This window comes from Arvicanthis niloticus, chromosome 1 (assembly GCF_011762505.2).
Source record: "Arvicanthis niloticus isolate mArvNil1 chromosome 1, mArvNil1.pat.X, whole genome shotgun sequence".
Classification (NCBI taxonomy): domain Eukaryota; kingdom Metazoa; phylum Chordata; class Mammalia; order Rodentia; family Muridae; genus Arvicanthis; species Arvicanthis niloticus.
In genome coordinates this window covers 24,018,443-24,039,472 of record NC_047658.1, presented here as the reverse complement: position 1 = coordinate 24,039,472, position 21,030 = coordinate 24,018,443, and the positions used below count along the sequence as shown (strand labels likewise).

The 21,030-nt window shown below is 38.5% G+C and overlaps 1 protein-coding gene across 4 annotated transcripts in view; it reads right to left on the bottom strand.

Moving 5' to 3' along the window:
• Nucleotides 1-21,030, bottom strand: part of Ano5 (anoctamin 5) — an 85,156-nt gene that overhangs the window by 17,622 nt on the left and 46,504 nt on the right. For 3 of the 4 annotated variants that reach the window (XM_076935004.1, XM_076935010.1, XM_076935014.1), the window contains 9 exons: nucleotides 20,295-20,407; nucleotides 12,972-13,106; nucleotides 12,234-12,339; nucleotides 12,067-12,127; nucleotides 9,722-9,873; nucleotides 7,039-7,113; nucleotides 4,863-5,085; nucleotides 3,112-3,281; nucleotides 283-380 (listed from right to left, as the gene is read on the bottom strand). In XM_076935004.1, the coding sequence (XP_076791119.1) occupies nucleotides 283-380; nucleotides 3,112-3,281; nucleotides 4,863-5,085; nucleotides 7,039-7,113; nucleotides 9,722-9,873; nucleotides 12,067-12,127; nucleotides 12,234-12,339; nucleotides 12,972-13,106; nucleotides 20,295-20,407 (1,133 nt within the window). The remainder of the gene's footprint in view (nucleotides 1-282; nucleotides 381-3,111; nucleotides 3,282-4,862; nucleotides 5,086-7,038; nucleotides 7,114-9,721; nucleotides 9,874-12,066; nucleotides 12,128-12,233; nucleotides 12,340-12,971; nucleotides 13,107-20,294; nucleotides 20,408-21,030) is intronic. The other variant, XM_076935021.1, reaches the window with a different exon arrangement.

Sequence of the window (21,030 nt, the reverse complement as noted above, 5' to 3'; positions counted from 1 at the left end):
ATGTATATGCAAATGAGTATATACAAGTATACAAATTTTATTTGTCATTAAAAATAAAACTAAAAACAAAACAAAATGAAACAGCACCCCCCCTCCCAGCTTTTATGGCCACACCAATACAACCAAAGCCTTTATTATAGAGGCATCCTGCACTGTTCACTGGACATGAATTATTTCTGTTTGTATAGATGTTTTACTGACAAAAATAACTTGACAGTAATAAATATACCTATCTTCTTGCACTTATTTAAATCACATATGCAATGGGTGAGTCATACGTACGGTTGACAGGCTTCATGGATGTTTCCAAAAAGCTGTTTACCAATCATGATGATGGTTAGCTGGGTGGTCAGCTCTACCAGGCAGCCTGCAGGACCACACTATTCAGAAACAAGAGAGGAGAAAACAGAGAAGAGGAGGAGAAACAGAATTTTTGCAACATCTGGAATGTTTGAAACTCAAGAAGTTAAAGTCAGGAGTTATAATATGGTCGGGCAAGGCAGTGATAGAATTCAGGAGCCAATCAGCCCTGTAGACCATTTACCAGTGTAGCTGTATCACATCTACTTGTGTACTGTGCTTCTTAGTTTTATTCTTAAACAACAACAACAAAATATGAATCCTTATGTCTGTCTAGGCTAGGGTTAAAAAGTGGCATAATTTTCATGTGACCAGTTAAGAAAACATTTGTCATGTCTAATGAGCCATAGAAGAGCCCCTTCTTGAGTCATGAACCTTTGCTGGATTCTTTCAGGACTAAAAGTCCTATTCTACTTACTTTATATTTTACTGCCAAACCATAGATAGACTCTTTGGTAGTGTCAATTGTCAACCTGTTAAAATGTAGCAGAACCAAAGAGCCTCTGGACATGCATATGGAAGATGGAATTCTGGATAAGGATAAGTGGAGAAAGGAAGCTGAGCGGCAGCAGGCATTCATTGCTCTCTAATTTCTGACTGTGGATGAGATCTGAACAGTTGCCTCAAGTTTCTGGTGCCTTGAATTTCCTGCCATGATTGACTGTACTCTTGGATAGTTAGAAGAAATAAACCCTTTAACCTTTAAGTTGATTTTTCAGGGTATTTTATCATAGCAACAGAAAAAGAAGCCAAGACAGGCTCCAAATCAAGTTTTGCTCAAAGAAAACTCAAATATCTAACAGATGATAAAACTGATAGATGGATGGAGTGTCAGAAGCAATCTAGGATAGGTTAAAAACTAACAAATGACTTCCTAGATATGATCCATTGTTTTAATGGGCTTGATGGGTAAAATTGCAAGGCCTTTAGAAATCTCATCTCAGGATTTATTCCCATTATTGTTATGTCTTTTCTGTCACTATTAAGTTAGTCTAACAATTCCTGGGCATTAGCCTACCCTAGTAGGCAGATCTTATGTAGATCAATGAAGATGTACTCACTTGTAGTAATGCTATTGTAGACAAATTGATGATTTCATATTTCTTAATAATGATTCTATAGAATTCCTAAATTTTGCCGGGCAGTGGTGGCGCATGCCTTTAAGCCCAGCACTTGGGAAGCAGAGGTAGGTGGATTTCTGAGTTCGAGGCCAGCCTGGTCTACAGAGTGAGTTCCAGGACAGACAGGGCTACACAGAGAAACCCTGTCTCAAAAAAATAAAAAAAATGAGAATTCCTAAATTCATACAAGTAATTTTGAGCTCTTTATAGTATGAAAACTGTAATTAGAGTTCTGAAAACCCTCCTGTGTCACAGGCTAATTGTACTCAGATAGAAAGAAGACTTGGAACATATTTACAATCAGAGAAAACAATCTTTCTAGGCTATTTGTGAAACTATTATCTGATAATTAAATGTAATAAACTAGGGATGTACAATTTTCTGTAGGTAAAAAGACAAAAGATAAAATATTGACTGGATTTATCTATACAAAACTTCAAAATTAATGAGACACAAGGCAGGTGATTTGCCTCTTGACAAAACTGTGCTAACTTATGACATAAGAATTATTGTTTTAAACTTTTAATGAATTGTGGAGCTAGTAACAGATAATGAAAGTTTAATTGGGTACTAGTCTTAATGCAAACACATGTAAACACTCCTGATGAAACTCCTTATTCGATGTATTGACTTGAATTAATGTCTTAAACTTGTGATGAACTTGTTTTGGAATGTAAAACCACTTAGAAAACCATGTGATTCATTCTGTAAAAGTATAACAACTAAGAATGATGACAATAAGAGACAGGATTTCTTTCATTCATCAATAAAAAGAAAACTTTTTTTTTCTTTCACTAATAGAGAGATGAGCTTTTCTTCTTTCAACAATAAAGAAGATGAGGTTTTCTCTTTCTTAGGGTTTTTTCCCTTACTTTTGGCAATAAAAACGTAGAAGCAGTTTCTTTCTCTGAGCAAAAAGGTTGTTATTTTGCATCTGGAGTGAGTTTCTTCTGCATTGGTACTTGCTCAATGAAACTTGCTGTGGGGGATTTTGCTTCATCTTTATTCATCATGTGTGTGTGTGTGTGTGTGTGTGTGTGTGTGTGTGTGTGTGTGTAAATATACATGGACACTTGTGGAACTGATGAGACAAGTGGTTAGGGGCAACCAGAATGTTTGTCTATGAGTGCATGTGTGTCTGTGCTTATTGCCTGTATAAGAGATTTTCTTTCTGCATGCCCGACATTCTTTTCCTGGCTCTCAAGGCGTTAAGGAACTCCAAATCTCTTACCTGAACAGTGAAAGGACTTTATGGAGAAAAGAACAAAGAGCCAGAATAACCGCACATTTACTTACCCTCACCCCCCACCCCCGACTCCCCACTGAACAGATGTTATTACCTGAAGCCAGCAGTTTCTGGCTCCAGAATAACAGAGAGTTAAGCAAGGTAAATAAATATTCTTCATAGTAAACTACTTTTACTCTCACAAAACCAACTTTTGCTCCACCTCAGTCTGCCAGTGCTACACCCCCAATGGCTGCCGTCCAGAGAGAACAGATGCTAGACAGGCTCCCAGCAATGGAGTCAGTGTCGACTTCTACAACTTGACAGTATCTGAGTTAGTGCTAGAGAGAAAGGCAGGTCTTAATTATCTGAAGCCACACATCTGACCTAGAAGAGAGTTCTTACCTCTTCGCTTCTCCATATGTTGAACATATATGTGTACCTCCCAGGATATCCCACGAACTTCCCTTTAAAGAAGGCCACATAGAAGCAAGATGAGTAATAGTTCACAAACTGGAAGAGAAACATCTTCAGAGTGAGGCTGCTCTCATACTCCTGGTGAGTTCGAGGTAGCTCTGCCAATAATAACCATCAAGGATAAATGCATTTCCTTGAATGCTAAACTTAGAATGCTATTCATACCATTTAAAAATGTGTGAAAATGCTCTTAACTCTGACCTCAGTTGATCAATATTAAAAAGTTTTTTGTTTGTGTTGGCTTTCTATTGGTCATGTTGTGTTGATCCCACAGCTGTGAAAGTCTAGGAAGCAGTCACTACATTTAATGTTGAAATTTTTCTAGGAATAAGACTGAATGTGCAATTTGAATGCCCATAAGATTGGAAATACCTGTCCCCATCACTGCTACACAGTACTGATAATCCCATCATGCTTATCTCCCCTTTACCCATGGTCCAGCCAGTTGAAACCAGGTTAACTTATGCCAAGGGCTAAGATGTTTCTAACTACATTATATTTTGCTCTCATGAACTTAACTTGCAAATGCTGGCAGCGCTAGCACGTGCTTTCTCTTTCCGTCATTAAAAATGCAGTCACAGTTTGTAATTTAACAAATTCTAAAGATAGGAAAATATTAAATTCTTTCCTGAGCCTGTTAGAGCACTGTAAAGAGCCCAAGGAGTAAGGGAACACACTTTATTTCATAAGTTGATAATTTATCAGTGAAACAGCTGACCCGGATACTCCCAACGACACTTTCAGAAGTAGGACAAAATAATTTTAAGGACCCAGTATCTTCCATTTTGATGAAGCTCACTTGCATGTATTAAAAATGTCTCCGACAGGTGGTCAGAAATGCTTTGCACTAAAGCATTTTAAGAACAGTTTATTTGTTAAGATTTGTTCACTTGGTTTTGCCTAGAGAATGTAAACCTGACTTAGAACTCAAAATTTCAAGATGATGCAAGGACCACGTCAAAGCAGTGCTTGCCCAGTGCTCTTCCTGCCTCAATGTGAAGCAGTGGTGTGAACTTACGGCCTGGGTAGGGCAGAAGGAGTGCTGTGGGCAGGGATGCCCTTGTCTACTAAGTGGTAGCCTGGTCTATTGCTAACTTGTTCAGAATTGATGCTCTTTTCAGCACTCCTTGCTGAAATCCTACAACTCCACCATCTTCCCCTTTGAGGAGAAAATGTAAAACTTCAGCAAGAAAATAATCTACGTTTCAACAGACAGGTGCTGCCTAAACAGACAGGTACCATGTTCTAGATTCAAGTAAGAGGGACGGATGCAGTGTCTTGCTTTCATTATGTCTTTTCTTATTTCATAATGAATTCCAGAAGCAAATACCTTTCAAGTACAAAAGGAAACAATCTCATGATTTTAGTACAACGTAGATTCTGACCAGGGTTCAGCTGGGTCCACCCAGGAAATGTTGAGATAAGAGGCCTCAAAAAACGGTCAAGGAGTCCTGAACTTTTTAGAGTTTTCTTGCTTCCAATATGAAATAACTGAATGTGGATCTTAAGGAATTCTTAAAAATTAGGTGTGGATTTACTTAGAGCATAAAACAGCCTGATAATGGATGTCTTCAAATGTCAACAACGTGAGAGAGAGAGAGAGAGAGCGTTCAAAGATGGAGGCGCAATGTTGGCTGCAACCCATGTCTAAATCACTCTTCATAATTTGGCCAGCTTACCCATTTTCGTAATCCAGGTAGATATCCTTTCATAAAAAAAATTCAGTATCAAGATGACAATGCAGCTCAGGCACGATGCAGAGAGAGCGGTGGCCAGCTGTGGGGTAAAGAAGCTTTTCACGTTCTGCAGGGTGTCTTCGCTTTCCATGAAGCTGGCAAAAGTAGCAAAGACTGACAGGCGGTAGACAATGATGGACACCATGCTGCTGAGGAGGAGAGCCATCTGAGGGGAGAGCCAAGACTCACTGGGTGTGCCATTTTCCCATTTTGTTATATTTGCACAGCAGCACCTTGGGCAAAGCAATTTTTCTTACCATAGAGGCAATAGGTAGGCCATTGACAAGGTAGAAGGCTTAAAGAGAAACGATTTGGTGGCTATGGGTTCAACATAAAATAGAAAAAAACTGTGATGAATCATATTCTCAGCTTGACAGGAGACAAGCCTCTGGACGTGTCTGTTGCTAGGTTTATCTAGATTAAGTTAATTGAGGTAGAAAGAACCACTTTAACTGGGGGTTATACCACTCCATGGGCCTGAGATCTGGGCAGAAATATAAAAGGGAAAGTGAACTGAGTGCCAGCATCTATCTCTCTTTGCTTTGTGACTGTGCATGCAACATGACATGTTTCCTCATGCTCCTATTGCCACACATGCTGTGCTGTGGTGGTGTATATTCTGGAACCATGAACTAAAATAAAAACAAACTCCTTCTCCCTTCAGTTGATTCTTGTCAGTTACTTCATAGCAATATGAGAGGTGGCTACAATTCATCTTTTTCATTCATTTTCTCATAGTGTTTATAAATGACAACCATATTTGTGCATCTTACCCCAGTCTACTATGTTTTGATGTAGCTTTTAAAGTCAGTCTATCATCTATCATTTATCCTTTGTCTGTCTATTATCTATCTGTTTATCTATCTATCTATCTATCTATCTATCTATCTATCTATCTAATCTACCTATCTATCTGTCTGCTTGTTTCTATGCTTGTCTGTCATCTATGTACCCTTCATCTATCTATCTATCTATCTATCTATCTATCTATCTATCTATCTATCTATTATCTATATAGATTATTTTTATCAATATAAATTATCTTTTAAAATTTTAAAAAAATAAAAAATAATCTTGAACCAGAGATTATTTAACTATGTGGCCACAAATGAATTCCCCTTTCATGGAACATTTGCCAGAACACTAGGCTTTAGTGACATAGTTCCCACATCATTGTATACACTGTACATTGCAAAGCAGCTCCATATCAATTCAATGACTGGGAAACTCTATTCCAAAGTTGAAGAAGAAAATCAAATTGACTGATAAATAGAAAAATAGAACAACCATTCTAGGACCATGCTTCCGAGTTAATTTCTCAGGATTGAGCCTGAGGTGCCCAGATATGTCTGTACCCATATCTATTCATTTTTTTTCCTCTAAAAGTTGTTATGTAAGCTAAAAAGTGTATGCCAACCAACTATTTCAAGATATAAAAATATTTTAATAATAACTGTTTAAAAGTATAGTGTATATACAATGGAAATGTTAAAACACAGTCTATAACAGTTAATTTGTAGTTTAATAGTTTACACCTTCAATTAAAATTCTCTCACCCCTCTTTATTAAATTAAAGGCTAACTGTAGAACGTATACAAATTAGGAAGGGGAAGGAAATGAAAAAATCATGTTGGCAAATTAATGTGTTAGCTATAGATGTGGAGAGAAACCCACTCCCTCACCACAGGAATTGTCTTCCTCGGATTTTATTTTGGTTATTTAAACAAGAAAAAAGAAGTTTCATAGTTTAATTGCTCAGTCACATGTATAGATACTTTAAGGGAAATACAGGCCAATGAATGATGTTGATAACACTAACTAGAGACTGCAAGATTAATGTGACACTCTTCTTTGGTTTCAAGGTATCAGTCAATGAGACATACAGGAAAGGATTGTGAAGTCAGAGATTTTCCCCCTGTCCCCCATTTCTTTCCACAAATTTCAATATTGGGAAAAATCTATGTAAATTATGGCATGCTTTGTATAAGAGGCAATGTAGGAAAAATGGAACACTGTAGAAATAATCTGAGAAGTGATACAGAGAGACCTGTAGAGATTCCTGTGGTCCATAGATGACTATGTTTATAGAAATGATAAAGGATTCCAAAATGCTGCTTACCCCGAAGGTCACTGTGGTCCCTGACACAAAGTACCATGGGAGGCGATGGCATAGAGGCATGTGCGGTTCCATTTCCTGTAATATTAGAAAAATGACAAAGTAACACTTTGTTCTCACAGTTGAGACTCCAAATGGCAGTAGAAATATCAAGGAGTACACTGAAGGTAGAGCTCACAGAGTTGGCTCTCTCATCACATGGCTCATGGAAAGTGACACCTTCCCTTGAATAGAAGGCCATTAGACCACAAGAGACATTTCACCTAAGATAAAAGAGATAATTGAGGCAACCTGTTTCCTAAGTGCTGGGTTGCAGTGGCCTCCATGGCTTGACAGAGAAGAGACAAAGCCCAGCTCTAGCCACTGAGATACAGTGAGACTCAATTTAATACCATCTGCAATGTCCCCTACTTGCTTTATAGCATATGAAGTCCCCAAACAACAGGTCAGGCTTTTCTACCTCAGTCATCATAGGTGTTACCATACAAGATAATAATATGATCAACTAACATTCTGAGCCACAGTCAAACATATATTTTTTATTTATGAAGTAAATAAATACAGGAAAAGAAAGCTGTCAGGAGACATGAAAACCATGAAATTCTATAAAAAACAAGATTCTACATTTATGGATATTCGGGTTGGACCAAGAGCTATAGAACTTCACTAGAATGAGAAGCCTTCTAAGAGCTCCATTGAATATGCAGACTTTGCATACATGTGTTCACATGAGATCTTTCACATTATGTCCCTGTGTGTACCCAGCTAGTGACCACTGTGTGTACACATACCTACACATATGGACCATCAATACAGACCCACAAGTGAGAGTTCTGTTTAGGCTTAAACATTAAAATGTATAGCCAGAAATGAAAGTTTTTGCTTCTTTATTTCCATTTCAGTAAGGCTAAATGAAGTGAATGAACCAGGGAGAATTTATACATACTTTTTGCCCACACTTAAACCCCCAGTTCAATCTTTTATTCTGTCAATTTTGGGTGAAACTAAGAGGGCTGCACTATGAAATACACACACACACACACACACACACACACACACACACACACACGCACACACGCACACACACACACACAGTGTCATTATTCTATCCAATGTCTTTTTCTAAAACCTGGTTTGATTTGAATAATAAATGTTCCTCCTAGGCTCATGCATTTGAACACTTAGCCTCTAGCTGATGGCACTGTATGGAACCTTTAGGAGGTGTAATCTTTTTTTTGTTGTTGTTGTTGTTTTTTATTGGATATTTTATTTACATTTCAGATGCCATCCGCTTTCCCCATTTCCCCTCCCTAGAAAACCCCTATCCCATATCCCCTTCTCCTTTTTGCTTTTATATATATTTTTTAATGTTAACCAATGGCTTTATAAATTTGGTAATATTCAATATCAATCAGAAGTGTAACCTAATACCAACCTAGATGTATCAACTAACTTTGACTGGCGGAGACATGTGAACATCTGCCTCCATGTCTGGCCCCCCTCTCTCTTTCTCTCTCATCACCTAGCTCTAGGAGGTGTAATCTTGCTGGAGGAAGTATATCAGTGTGAGAGTCTTTGAGTATCTTTAGGCTAACTCCACTTTCACTTCTCTCTTCTCTCTTCTCTCTTCTCTCTTCTCTCTTCTCTCTTCTCTCTTCTCTATTCTCTCTCTCTCCAGCCCCTGCTGCTTTCTGCTTCCTGTGTATGGATGAATATGATTCCTGATTTAGCTACTGTGTGTTTCCTGACCTTATGGATTTTCCCTTTGTCACCTAACAAAAACGAAACTCTCTTCTATAGGTTGCATTTGGCTATTGTATTTTATCATAACAACAACAATAAATAGTAAGTCACACAACACTCAGAATAACCAGATGTTATACATATTGGGCATTTTTGTGATATTTCAATAAAATTTAGGAGACATTTGGCTAATTCTTAAAGTGTGAAAAGAATTTTGGGAGTTACACTGCAGTGGTGCCCTTAAGAAAGGAGGGGTATCTACAAAGGACATGGAATCTGACGTGGGGTACACATTCTCATAGAAATTTGGGGATCCTAGCCTATGTAGCTAGCATTCTGGCTTCTGGGGGCAAGGAATTTTCTACCTTCACACAAGAACAGTGAAGTTACACAAAGTGTAAGGCCTCAATCAAGAATACACAGCCAGTTTTATGGTTCAAGAATTGAAAACTAGAACTTTCTCAGCTCCAAAGAAGTGACTTTTCCATGGCAATCAATGTAAAAGCACCATGCAAAGAGAAATTTGATTAAATAAAGTCTTCACTCTTAAATCCCTATCTTTATACAATTATTGTTTAAGCTTAACACATTATCTCACTTCCATTCACATTAGCTTCTAGTTCCCTTTTTATCATCTAGCAGTAAAATCACCTGTTCAGTGTTCTGATATATTGGATTGGCTTTAAAAGTAATCTAGTGACAGGATAGTGTATAGATTCATGTGACAAAATGCTGTCTATGAGGTGAAAATGCAGTGTTGGGTAGCAGGTCCACCCATGGCTTTAATGATAACTTTCTATTTGTCAATGTGTTTGAACGTTTTCATATGTATGAAAAACACAGGAATTTTATGAATTCATTTGTTTGCTGATAGAATACTATTCTAGGGCAGCCTATAGCACAGGGTCTGCTAGGGCAAATTCCTGCACCATATCTACTATACCTTTGTCACAGGATTCATCTTCCTATGTTTACACATCGCTTCGAATTCAGGCCGCAGCTGGTGCTGCTGCTGTTCTTCTTCAAAGTCCACCAGATCCCACTCGTACTCCAGCCTGGCTTGTCGCTGTTTCCAAAACTCCAGAAACAATGTGACTTCAGGGGAGGAAAGTATCAATGTAAAGGCATCAATAGTTGCACAAACAAAAATAGCAAGACAGCAACCCTAGTGACTGGAGGCGTGGCTTGCAGTTTAGAGGGCCTGCTGCTCAAGACCAGGACTCAAGTTCAGTCTGCAACACCTACATCTGGAGGTTCACAACATCCATTAACTCCAGCTCCGTGAGATTCAGTGCCACTTCTTACCCCACTGGGCACCTGCTGTCATGTGCACACATGTGTGCATATGCACATATGCACACAGAATTGAAAATAATAAAAATAAATCTTAAAACAGAAACTTTCACTTCTATTGTTAATTGCTCTGTTTGCAAAGCAGTTCACATGTTGTCAGTTGGAAATGACATTTGTTTTTAATGCTGTGTTTATCAGTGACTACTGATGTTAGCATTAAATAATAATAAAGAAATTATTCATTAAGAAAATCCAAGTTAATTTCTTCATAGTTAAAGCTTTACATTTCCAGATCATCTATCCCCTCATTCTGTCATAATATTTCATCTTGACATTAGCTACACACTAACAATTGGTATAAATTTTAAAAACAGAATTTGATGACTCTTAGGCTCAATGAACAGTTATACTCCTCTCATGTCAAGATTGTTAATCTAAGGAAACATTAAGAAAACTAGATAACACAGATGGGGACAAAAGATGTCACATCATGGAAAAAGGCAAAATATATTACATGAAAATAGAAAGGACACATTCTAACACCCAAACTACTGTTATGATTTCTATGGGTTTCTTGAGACTACATAAATCCACAAGGATCTCAATACTTGAATATCATTGCAAAGAAATTTCTGCAATTTATAGAGACCCTTTGCTTGAGCATTTTAGATTGAACTTAAATGAGATTTAAGTATAAGAAAGAGAACTGTTGGACACCATGGTGGATGGTGCAGGCCTGCCCTCTTGGCTGATCAGGGACTGAAGGAGGAAGCAAGTTCAAAGGCCTGCTTTGGTTAGACTGAGTTCAAGAACAGGCTGAGAAACTTCCTGACTCAGTATTAAATAAAATAAAATAAACAAGGTCCAGGGAAGAAGTGTAGTTATAGAGTCCTGCCTAGGATGCATGAGGAGCCAGGCTCAGTCCTTTATGGGTATGTGGAAGGGAGGGGGTGAAAGAGGAGGAGGAGAAGGAAGAAGATGAAGAAAAAAAGAAGATGAAGAGGAAAAAATAGAGGAAGAAGAGGAAGGGAGGGGAGGGGAAGGGAAGAGAAATAGAAATAGAAAGCAAAAAAGAAAGAAAGAGAAAGAAAATGAGGGGGTTGGGAGGGGACAGCATTGAGAATACAATGTATTCAACCTTGAAACTTTGGAAACTAAAGTCATGGAGATGCTTGTTCTAAGGTGACCGTAGTCATTCGTACCTGCTTTGGGTTAAAGGCAGTGCATGGACACATTTCAAGCTCTGCATGTAGAACACTGTCTGCCCTACAGTAGACACTGTAGAAGCCGACATATCACAATCAAGACTGAGTGAAATGAAACTACTATATTTCTGACATAAATCATGTGTGGCTACACATCTTAGGTGACCTACAGAAAAACACAGCTTAAGAAAAGTTAGAAAAAATGCTTATGACCTGGTTACATAATAAAGGTTCTCCTGACCCCAACAAAAGATCTGGCATCGCTAGTGTTGAAAAATAAAACCAGAATGTACATAAAAGTCCAATTTTATATAAGTCATATAAATACATAGCAAAGCTTTTAAGTTGTACGTATATATTTTCTGCAAATTCCCATGCTAAGAATTATTCTTAGAAGATTGTTTTATAAATATAAAAAAATATTTGTTTCAGGAGCTGAGGACATAGCTCAATGTATAGAGTGTACCTAATGTGCGCATGTCCCGGGGTTCTATCCCTAGAACCACATAATCTTGGTGTGATGGTAGACACCAGTAATCCTAGAATTTAGGAGGCAGAGGCAGGAGGATCAGAAGTTCGAGGTCACCCTTAGCCATACAGAGAATTCAAGGCCAGCCCACACTTTATGAGATCTTGTAATAAAAGCAAAGTTTATTCCAGAGCTGTTTCTAGTTGTAAAAAAAAACCAACATCAACTGAGCAAGTTAAACAACAGATTAGACACAATGTGATAAATTCATGAAAGGTCATAATACAAAGACAACTCCTTTGTAGGAGGCCTTGTACTCACCCCAGATCCCCATGAAGATTGCAAAGAACACAGTCGACTCATTATCAAACAAATGGGAGAACTGTAAAAGCAACACCACAATAAAAAAAAAAAAAAAACTTAATGTGAAACACATCCCCATAGAAAGGAGGTTCCAGTCTTTATCCCCTCCTACACTGTACATTTACCTTTGAATGCAAACACGTGGAATTCAGTCTCCAGTAATCACACACTTCATCACAAAGTGGGCACATGATCATCTGACCTCCGACGTTAGGGTCACAGATTTCAGTGCTACCCAGAGAAGTCAGATAAAAAGCAATGTAGTTTAAAGGGAAAAATTTAATCAACTCTACCCAGACAGCTTAATAAACTTCCACTCACCACAAACCTGGATATGAAGCAAATGTTTCCATAGTGGCTTAAGACGTATTCTAGGAAATGGAGCCAGAGTATGCTTTTAAAAACAGCCTGATGTAGAAGACCAGAGCAGGATCAAGCCAGATAACATCCCAGGCTGGATGGGGGATGAGGGACCATGAGATCCTACCTCTGGCTGGAGAGCTATTGACAGCTGATGACTGGTGCTGGGGAATGGAGAGTCAGATTGTTTTGGGGGTATGTGGCACCTGTGAGGCCACGTGCTTCAGTACATGACCATACATGCATGCACGTGATGTCAACACCAACTGAACTCACAGGTTTCAAGAGATAGGGGTGGATTTCGTCAAACCATGTATGAAGTTTTCAAGCAATAAAAGAATAAATGAAGTGAAAACCAGAACAATACAAAGACAGTTTCCATAAAGTCCCTGGCAAGGAGATTACTACCTGCTGCCACAGGATACATTTTGAGGAAAAGAAGGGAAAAAAATAAAAAACTGACACAGAGGCAGTCTCTATCAGTGCCAGTCTCTTGTGCTCACCTAGTTTGGTTACTGTCCATCGAAAACAAGCCGTAGAAGAAGCAGGCTAAGCCAACCAGTGCCGCAAACAACAGCATTTCTGTGTAATACCCGAGAAATACAAAATAGATACCGATTTTTTCTCCATAATAATTCCTGTGATAGAGAGTCAAAATCAGAGGCTGGGAGAAAACCAAGGGCCACATGGCACTCGCTCTACTTTGGCAGGCCACGTTCACATAGTAGTGCTTCAAAGAAATATCCCATCTAAGGAGAAAGCCACTATGATAGAATTTAAATAATATCATATTGAGAACTTATGAATGTTAAGTGTAAGTGTTTTACCTAAGTTATTGGATAATAAATAAATAAATGCCAAAGTGTCAAATGTAACTGGTAGCCATTGGCAAGTTAAAGTGGCATGCAAAATCTGCATGAACGTTTGTCTTGCTTCTTTTTTGCAGTTGAAGTGGGTGCTGCAGTGACACTCAGGCTGCAACCCTTGCACCACAGAGCAAAGTTTACAGTGTGGCCTCTCAGACCTGTTTGTACTCCTTAGCAGGTTTAACTGAGTCCACCCTCAGGAACCTGAGAAGCACTCTCCCTGCCTCAAACAACTCAGCACTAGTTCTGTGACCTTCCAAAAGCTTTTGACATGGGCAGACTTGACCTGGCTGAGGGTCTGAAAGTTTACAACTTCATACTTTGAGAACTGTAGAACTATAGAAACCTGCAGTTTTCAAGTTTGCCCTGGGAGAAGACAGTGGTAAATAAACAAAAGGGACAGAATGCTCATCTCCCACAGAGAGCATTTTTAGGTGGATGTTAAATAGCTTTCTCGTGCCCCATTTTAGTTCTTCAGCTTTGGAAACCTTTGTAATTAAGTAGGTGTCTTTCTGTGTGTCTTCTGTTTTCTCTTCAATGCTGACAAACGTTTATGCAGCTTTGCTTTTTATTTTCCTCCAATGTCATCAGAGTCCCTAAGCAGTCTGCTGCCCACAGCTTCCCCACAGAACTTCTGAATGGATCTGCATCTCTCTGAGATTTTACTAAGAAACAAAAACTTTCTATCATGCTACACCACACTAACCTTATCAAAAAGACACCAATATCCTTTTTCTTTCATTTTTTTTCTCTTTCCTTTTTTGAGATAGCCTCACTCTGTGACCTAGACTAGCTTTTGACCCTCAGCAAACCTCCTGCTTCAGGCTCCCCTGCACTATATCTAAGTACTAAATATTTTCTCTTTTACAGATTGTATTTAGCCACTTGAAAGTTTACAGTATTCGTTTTAGGAGGTGTAGCAAATGCCCTGTTGCCACAGGCACACATATTCTCAGGAGTTCATGAGGAAACTTGGTTTTCTGCTTCTTTGTTTTTTCCTTTTTGGGAATTCCTTTTTTCTTTTTTCCTATTTTATTTTATTGAAAATTGATGGTTTCCTCTCATAGCATATTCTGATTATGGTTCCCCTCCTCCAACTCCTCCTAAGTCCTCCCGACCGCCCTATGCACTCAAATACACCAACCCTCTCTCTAGAATACAAGTAGGCATCTAATTAATAATAATAATAATAATAATAATAATAATAATAATAATAATAACAAGAAAAATAAAAATAGACAAACCAGAATAGGGCAAAATAAACAGGAAGAAAAACAAAAGAAAAAGCACAATAAACACATATAAATGCTGAGACCCACACATTCACATAGAAAACTCACAAAAACAAAATAAAAAACTATAATATGTAACCAAAATATCTGTAAGGCAAAATAGGAATAAATAAATAACAATGAAAAATGCTGACAAAGCACTGTGAGGCCCAAAATCTCCAAAAGTACCTTAGAGCCTGTTTTGTGTCGTCCGTCTGCTGCAGGACTGGGGGCCTGCCTTAAGTGTGGTTTGTGGATTGTCTTAGTTAGGGTTTTACTGCTTTGAATAGACACCATGACTAAGGCAATTCTTATAAAAACATTTAATTGAGGCTGGCTTACAGGTTCAAAGGTTCAGTTTATTATCATCAAGGTGGGAGCATGGCAGCATCCAGGCATGCCCATGCAGGAGGAACTGAGAGTTCTTCATCTGAAGGCTGCTAGCAGAATACTTACTGCCTTCCAGACATCTAGGATGAGGGTCTAGAGCCCAAACCCACAGTAACACACCTACTCCAACAGGTCCACACCTTCAAATAGTGCCACTCCCTGGGCCAAGCATATGCAGACCATCACATGTACCAAGTGAGACTCTGTTGGAGAAAATTAATTTTTCTTTTGGGAATGACCATCAGTTGAATACAGCTTCTGGGATAGGGATGAGGGCTTGTGTCTGCTTTTTCTCTCAATGCTTGGATTCCATCTGGTGCACATCTATATAGGCCCTGAGCATGCTGCCATAGTCTCCATGAGTTTATGTATGCATCCATCCTGCTGTGTTTAGAAACTCTTGTTTCCTTGGTGTCCTCCATCACCTCCGGCTCTTAAAATCTTTTTGTTTCCTCTTTGGCAGAGTTCCCTGAGCCCTGAGGGGAGGGATTTGATGGAGACATCCCATTTAGGACTGGATGTTTAAAGATTGTTTTGAGTCTGTATTTGTTCTCATCTACCTTGGAAGGAAGCTTCTTGGATGATGGCTGATCAAGACAATGATCCATGAATATAGCAGAATGTTGTTAAAAGTCATCTTATCGCTGTTTCTTCAGATTTCCCATAGGCTCATGACCTATCTAGTCCCAGGCTCTTGGCCACCTAGGTCACCGCTTGGGTTCCTTCTCATGGAGTGGACTTTAACTACAATCAGATCATGATTGGTTACTTTGACAACATTTATACATGGTTTTTAAATGACTACTTTCATCTCCCTTTCAATTTTCAAGAATAATTTCCCTTAATACCAAGAAGCTAAAAGGCCTGGAGGAGTATAATTATTATTAAAATAGTCTCAATGTGGAAAATTGTTGAGCCATTTCCTGAATGGGATCAAATGGGAAGTTATTATGTTTATAAAATAAAAAAGCATATTGTCTCAGTTAGAGTCTTATTGTTAAGAAGAGACACTATGACCAAGGCAACTCTTATAAAGACTAACATTTAGTCAAGGCTGGCTTATAGTTTCAGAGGTTTATTCAATTATCATCATGGTGGGAAGCATGGGAGTATGTAGGCAAACACGGTGCTGGAGGAACTGGAAGTTCTACATCTTGATCTGAGGGCTGTCAAGAAAAGACAGTTTTCTGAAGGCAGTCAGGCGGAGACCTTACTTTGAAGGCAGCCAGGAAGAGGCTCTCTTCCATAATGGGCAGAGTCTCAGCATAGGAAACCTCAAAGCCCACCCACACCGTGACACACTTCTTCCAACAAGACCACACCTCCTCTAATAAGGATACATCGTCTAATAGTGCCAGTCCCTATGGCCAAATATTCAAACATATGAGTCTGTGGTGGCCAAACCTGATCAAACCACCACATTCAACTCCCTGGACCCCCTAGGCTTGTAGTTATAATATAACGCAAAATGCATGTATTCCAATTTCAAAAGTCTCCATAGTTTATCACAGTCTCAACAAACTTTAAAAGTCTAAAGTTTAAAGTCTCTTCTCAGATTTATGCACTCTCTTAACTGTAATCCCCTATAAAATCAAAATAAAAAAGCATATTATATACTTCCACAATCACAGGATATACATTACTATTTCAAAAAGTTATAGTGAGGAAATTCTGGACCAAAGCAAGACCTACAGCCAGCTGGACAAACTCCAAACTCTGCATCTCCATGTGTGATGTTCAACTCCTTTCATCTTTGACTGCAACAAACTTCTTTCTCTTGGGCTGGTTCCACTCCCTGTTAGCAGTTTTCCTTTGCACGTATACCACTGCTCTGATATTGCTAATATTTTGGTGTCTCCAAGGCAACTTCAACTTCATAGCTTCTTGTTCCAATGTCTAGGATCTATGCATAATTTTCTGGGCTCCTCTAAAGGGCTTGGGTCACTTGTGTACCATCACACCTAGACCTAGGCTTTTCTTTACCTGGAACTTGCTCTGTACCAGTCTTGCCTTGAACTCAGAGATCTGCTTGACCGTCTTCTGAGATTAAAAGTATGTACCTCCATGCCTGGACCTAAGTTTTTCTTTAATTTCTTTTCACAAGATCATTACAAGCATTACCGCTATGCCTCAAGATCTTGATCACAGGAGTACCCTCAGTTTCTGGATTGTGGTTCATTCCAGATATAGTCAAGTTGACAATTTAGAATAACCATTACAATCTATTCCTTGTCGATTTGACACACAATTATATCTCCTTATATACAAATGAAAACAATAACAAGGTTATAATAAAACCTAGTATGATATAACTAACCCTTGTTCAACCACAGATGCATAAATAACAAGATTCACTAGGTGGGATCTTGCCCAAGGTTACCAGTCCCTTAATCTGTTTATCTCCTTGACACAGGACTTAGCTCCATTCTATTTCCTGGTGTCCCTTTAATCTTTGAACCATGCATTTTGTAATTTTCCTTTCTCATTTTGCTACATCTAATCAAAATTCTCTTTATAAGATTGAACCACAGATCACAGTCTATGCTAGGCTGTTTCGATATTTCCTTTCTCAATGCGATTAATCTAAATCTCTTCAATTTAGCCTTAGAGCAGACTCTTCAGACAAGGGTAAAATGCAGCCATGGTCTCCACCAAAATATCACAAGAACAATTTCTAGGCAATGTAATAAAAACTCTTCTCTGAAACTCTTTAAGCCAGGCCTCAGATTTCAAATCCTCTGCTCCAAAGTCTTCCATATTCCTACTAGGATGGCTCATTAAGCCCCATTTAAAGCATTCCACTTCTCTCCAAATCCAAAGTCCCAAATCTACATTCCTCCACATAAAAACTTGGTCACACCTATCAGAGAAATACTCAATTTCTGGTACCTTTCTGTCTTAAGGTTTTATTGCTGTTGAAGAGATACCATGACCAAGGCAATTTTTAAAAAGCTAAACAGTTCATTGGTGCTGGCTTACAGTTTCAGAGATTTATTTTATTATGTTCCTTACAGAAAGTATGGCAGTATGCAGGCAGACATGGTGCAGACATGGAACTGAGGGTTCTACATCTTGATCTGAAGGCAGCCAGGAGAAAACAGTATTTTGCAGGCAGCCAGAATGAGGCTTTCTTCTGCACGGGGTGGAACCTGATCATAGGAGACCTCAAAGCCCACCTACATAGTGACAAACAAAGCTACACCTCCTCCACTAGTCCACTCTTCCTAATAATGCCACCCACCCCCTAGGTTTATGCATTCAAATATATAAATCTATGGGGGCCAAGCCTATTTAATCCACTACATATACAATGACTTTTACTAAACTTTGGACTTGATGAATAAGCTTAAACAGGCTAACAACTAAACCTTCATGTGTGCGTGTGCGTGTGTGTATGTGTAAATTCTATACTAAGTTAGTGTCCTAATACTATGTTGCACAATGGTCCTCATCTTGCTTTTTATCTATTTGTTATTGTTGTTGTTCTCAGAGAATTTCATACATGTATCCATGCATTCTGATTATTATTATCTTCCTCTCTAATCTTCATCTCAACTCTAGCCCTACCCCAGTCTCCTTCCCATATATATGGCTTCATTTTTGTTGTTTTCTGGGACTTTTATTAGCCTAGGTTCTAATTATGCATGTTTATGTGTCTGTGTATATGTACACAAGAGTGCAACACTCATGGAGGCCAGAAGAAGACATTGGACACCCTCAGCTGAAGTTACAGGTGGTTATTCTCTGTACCCACTCAGATGTGAGTGCTAGAAACCGAACTTGTGTCCTTAAAACTAAACTTCTGTCCTCAGAAAAAGGAGCAGGTACCTTTAACTGCTGAACCCAGTTTCCAATGCTGTGTTGACACAGGATCTCACAAAGTCACTATATGAATATGTGACTTATTTATACAATGCCAGTTCTTAGATGTCTCATTGATCCCAATCTTTTTATTACCAGCTAGGTTGCTTTGAATATTCAGATGATGATGGAGAAATGATTCATTTTTCCTGGTTAAACACTTGTGAGCAGAAACGCTGGATCTTTCAAAAAGAATACATTCGACTTCATAAGAAACTAACAGTATACTGGGTCACACATTCCCACCAATGGTGTTTGGGATTTGAAATGTCAGTCTGCCTCACTTTAAGATGGCTTCTTGTGTGGCCTTTGATTTTGCATTGGGCAGTAGAAGTGTGGTGTCACCTTAGTGACACTGTGTTTCTGTTTCCCTGTGGATAACTATGAATAGGTTCCTCATGTGCTGCTCTCATCCATAGGTATAACTCTCTGGTGAAGTACCTGTTATACACTTTTGTTAATTTTCCCATTACTGCATCAGTCCCTCCTATATTCTAGATGAATGTCCTTCATTGATATGTTTATTGCACATAGTTTTTATTGTGGTGTACTATGTCTTTAATAAGATGGACTCCTTATCTTGTTTGTTGTGTCTGATCTGAGAATTTCACACTGATATTTATTCCTCTTTTCTATCTAAATTTATATTTTTGCATCAAGAAGGGTCCAGATATACAACTTGCACATGATTATCCCCTATGCCAGCTTCATTTGTTCACATAAATGCCTTTACTCACACAAATGCCTTTTCCCATGTGGGCTTCTCAGGTGAAAATCAAGTCATTGTTTTTACATGAGTTTATTCATAAGCTCTCTTTTTTATTATAATACTCATTGAGAAACAATTTAAAATACACAAAAAGTTGTAAGAATAATTTTAAAAAATCCACATGTACACTTTGAGTCTATTATTTACTACACATTGATTGTATTCATGTTTTAAAAACATGAGATTATAGAACCAAGAGCTTTACAGATCTCTTGAGATCAACACACCAACATTCACAGGTCAGTTTCTCCTGTACTCTACTTTCTTCTGCTCTGGAAGTAAAAGAAAATTAGTATAGGTATTTGAACTAAAATGTAAAGCAATCACATTGAATTTTCAAAGGAAAAGAAAGCACCATTTCCATGTCTCCAAGATGACCCACACAGCATTTCAGTGCCTTGACCAAGTGTATGCCACTTGTACTAGACAAGAATTAGGCTGTTTCAGCCTATCTAAGTGCTAGGTCCTGACACTTAATGGCTATGCTGCAACATTCCTCTCATAGATCATGGCAACAACTATCTGCTTCCAAATGAACAAATAACAGTAAAGAGAGAGGCTGTAAAACATAGTGAGTCACAAGGGCAGTGAACATGGTAGCCTGCCACAGACCTGTGAACAAAGACCATATGATTGATTTTTAAAGGTCACAGAGCTGAATGAACTTACCGAATCAAATTAAAAGGTTGCTCCTTATAAAAGTAGGAAAATCGAGCCCAGTTCTTACAAAGGATGTACCTTTCACTCATGTGACCAGTTTTTGATGGCTTCCAATACTGGCTCTGCTCACAGTCAAGGAGATGGTAAGAGGAGAAAGGAAGAGACACCAACGATTAACAGGGGGAGGGGAGCTCTCTGGACAGGTGGTCAATGGGCAAACTTCATACTATCATTTACTGATAGATTTCTGATTTATTTTCCACTCATGGAAAATCATTTACTACAGTTATCGAAACCACACTCAGGGTGATTTATTAAGTTGGCCTAGGAAGCAAATTGCCACTTACACCGTAACTATTTAACCTATTAAAAATATTCGGACATGAAAACTGCTGAGGCAGTGTGGAGTGAGTACCCAGTTTCAAGTTTAATGCTAGTGAAAATGGTGATAATGTGTGATATTTTATGTCGTACTAATTCAAGCTTTTTGTTGTTCTCTAGGCAACATGGGTGTTGTTTGGGAAATAAAACACTAGGATAGCATTTGGGGATGGCATAAAGCATCACTCTAAAAAAAAAAAAAAAAAAAAAAAACACCAAAGAAAATTCATCACTTTAAAATTTTCATTTGAAGCAGATGTCAAAGATGGTGAAGCCCAGCTGCTTCTAAAGACAACTTGGTGCCACTCATTCCCAACGAATAGCCAAGGCTGTGCTGAAAGGCTGAATGTACAGATGAAAATAT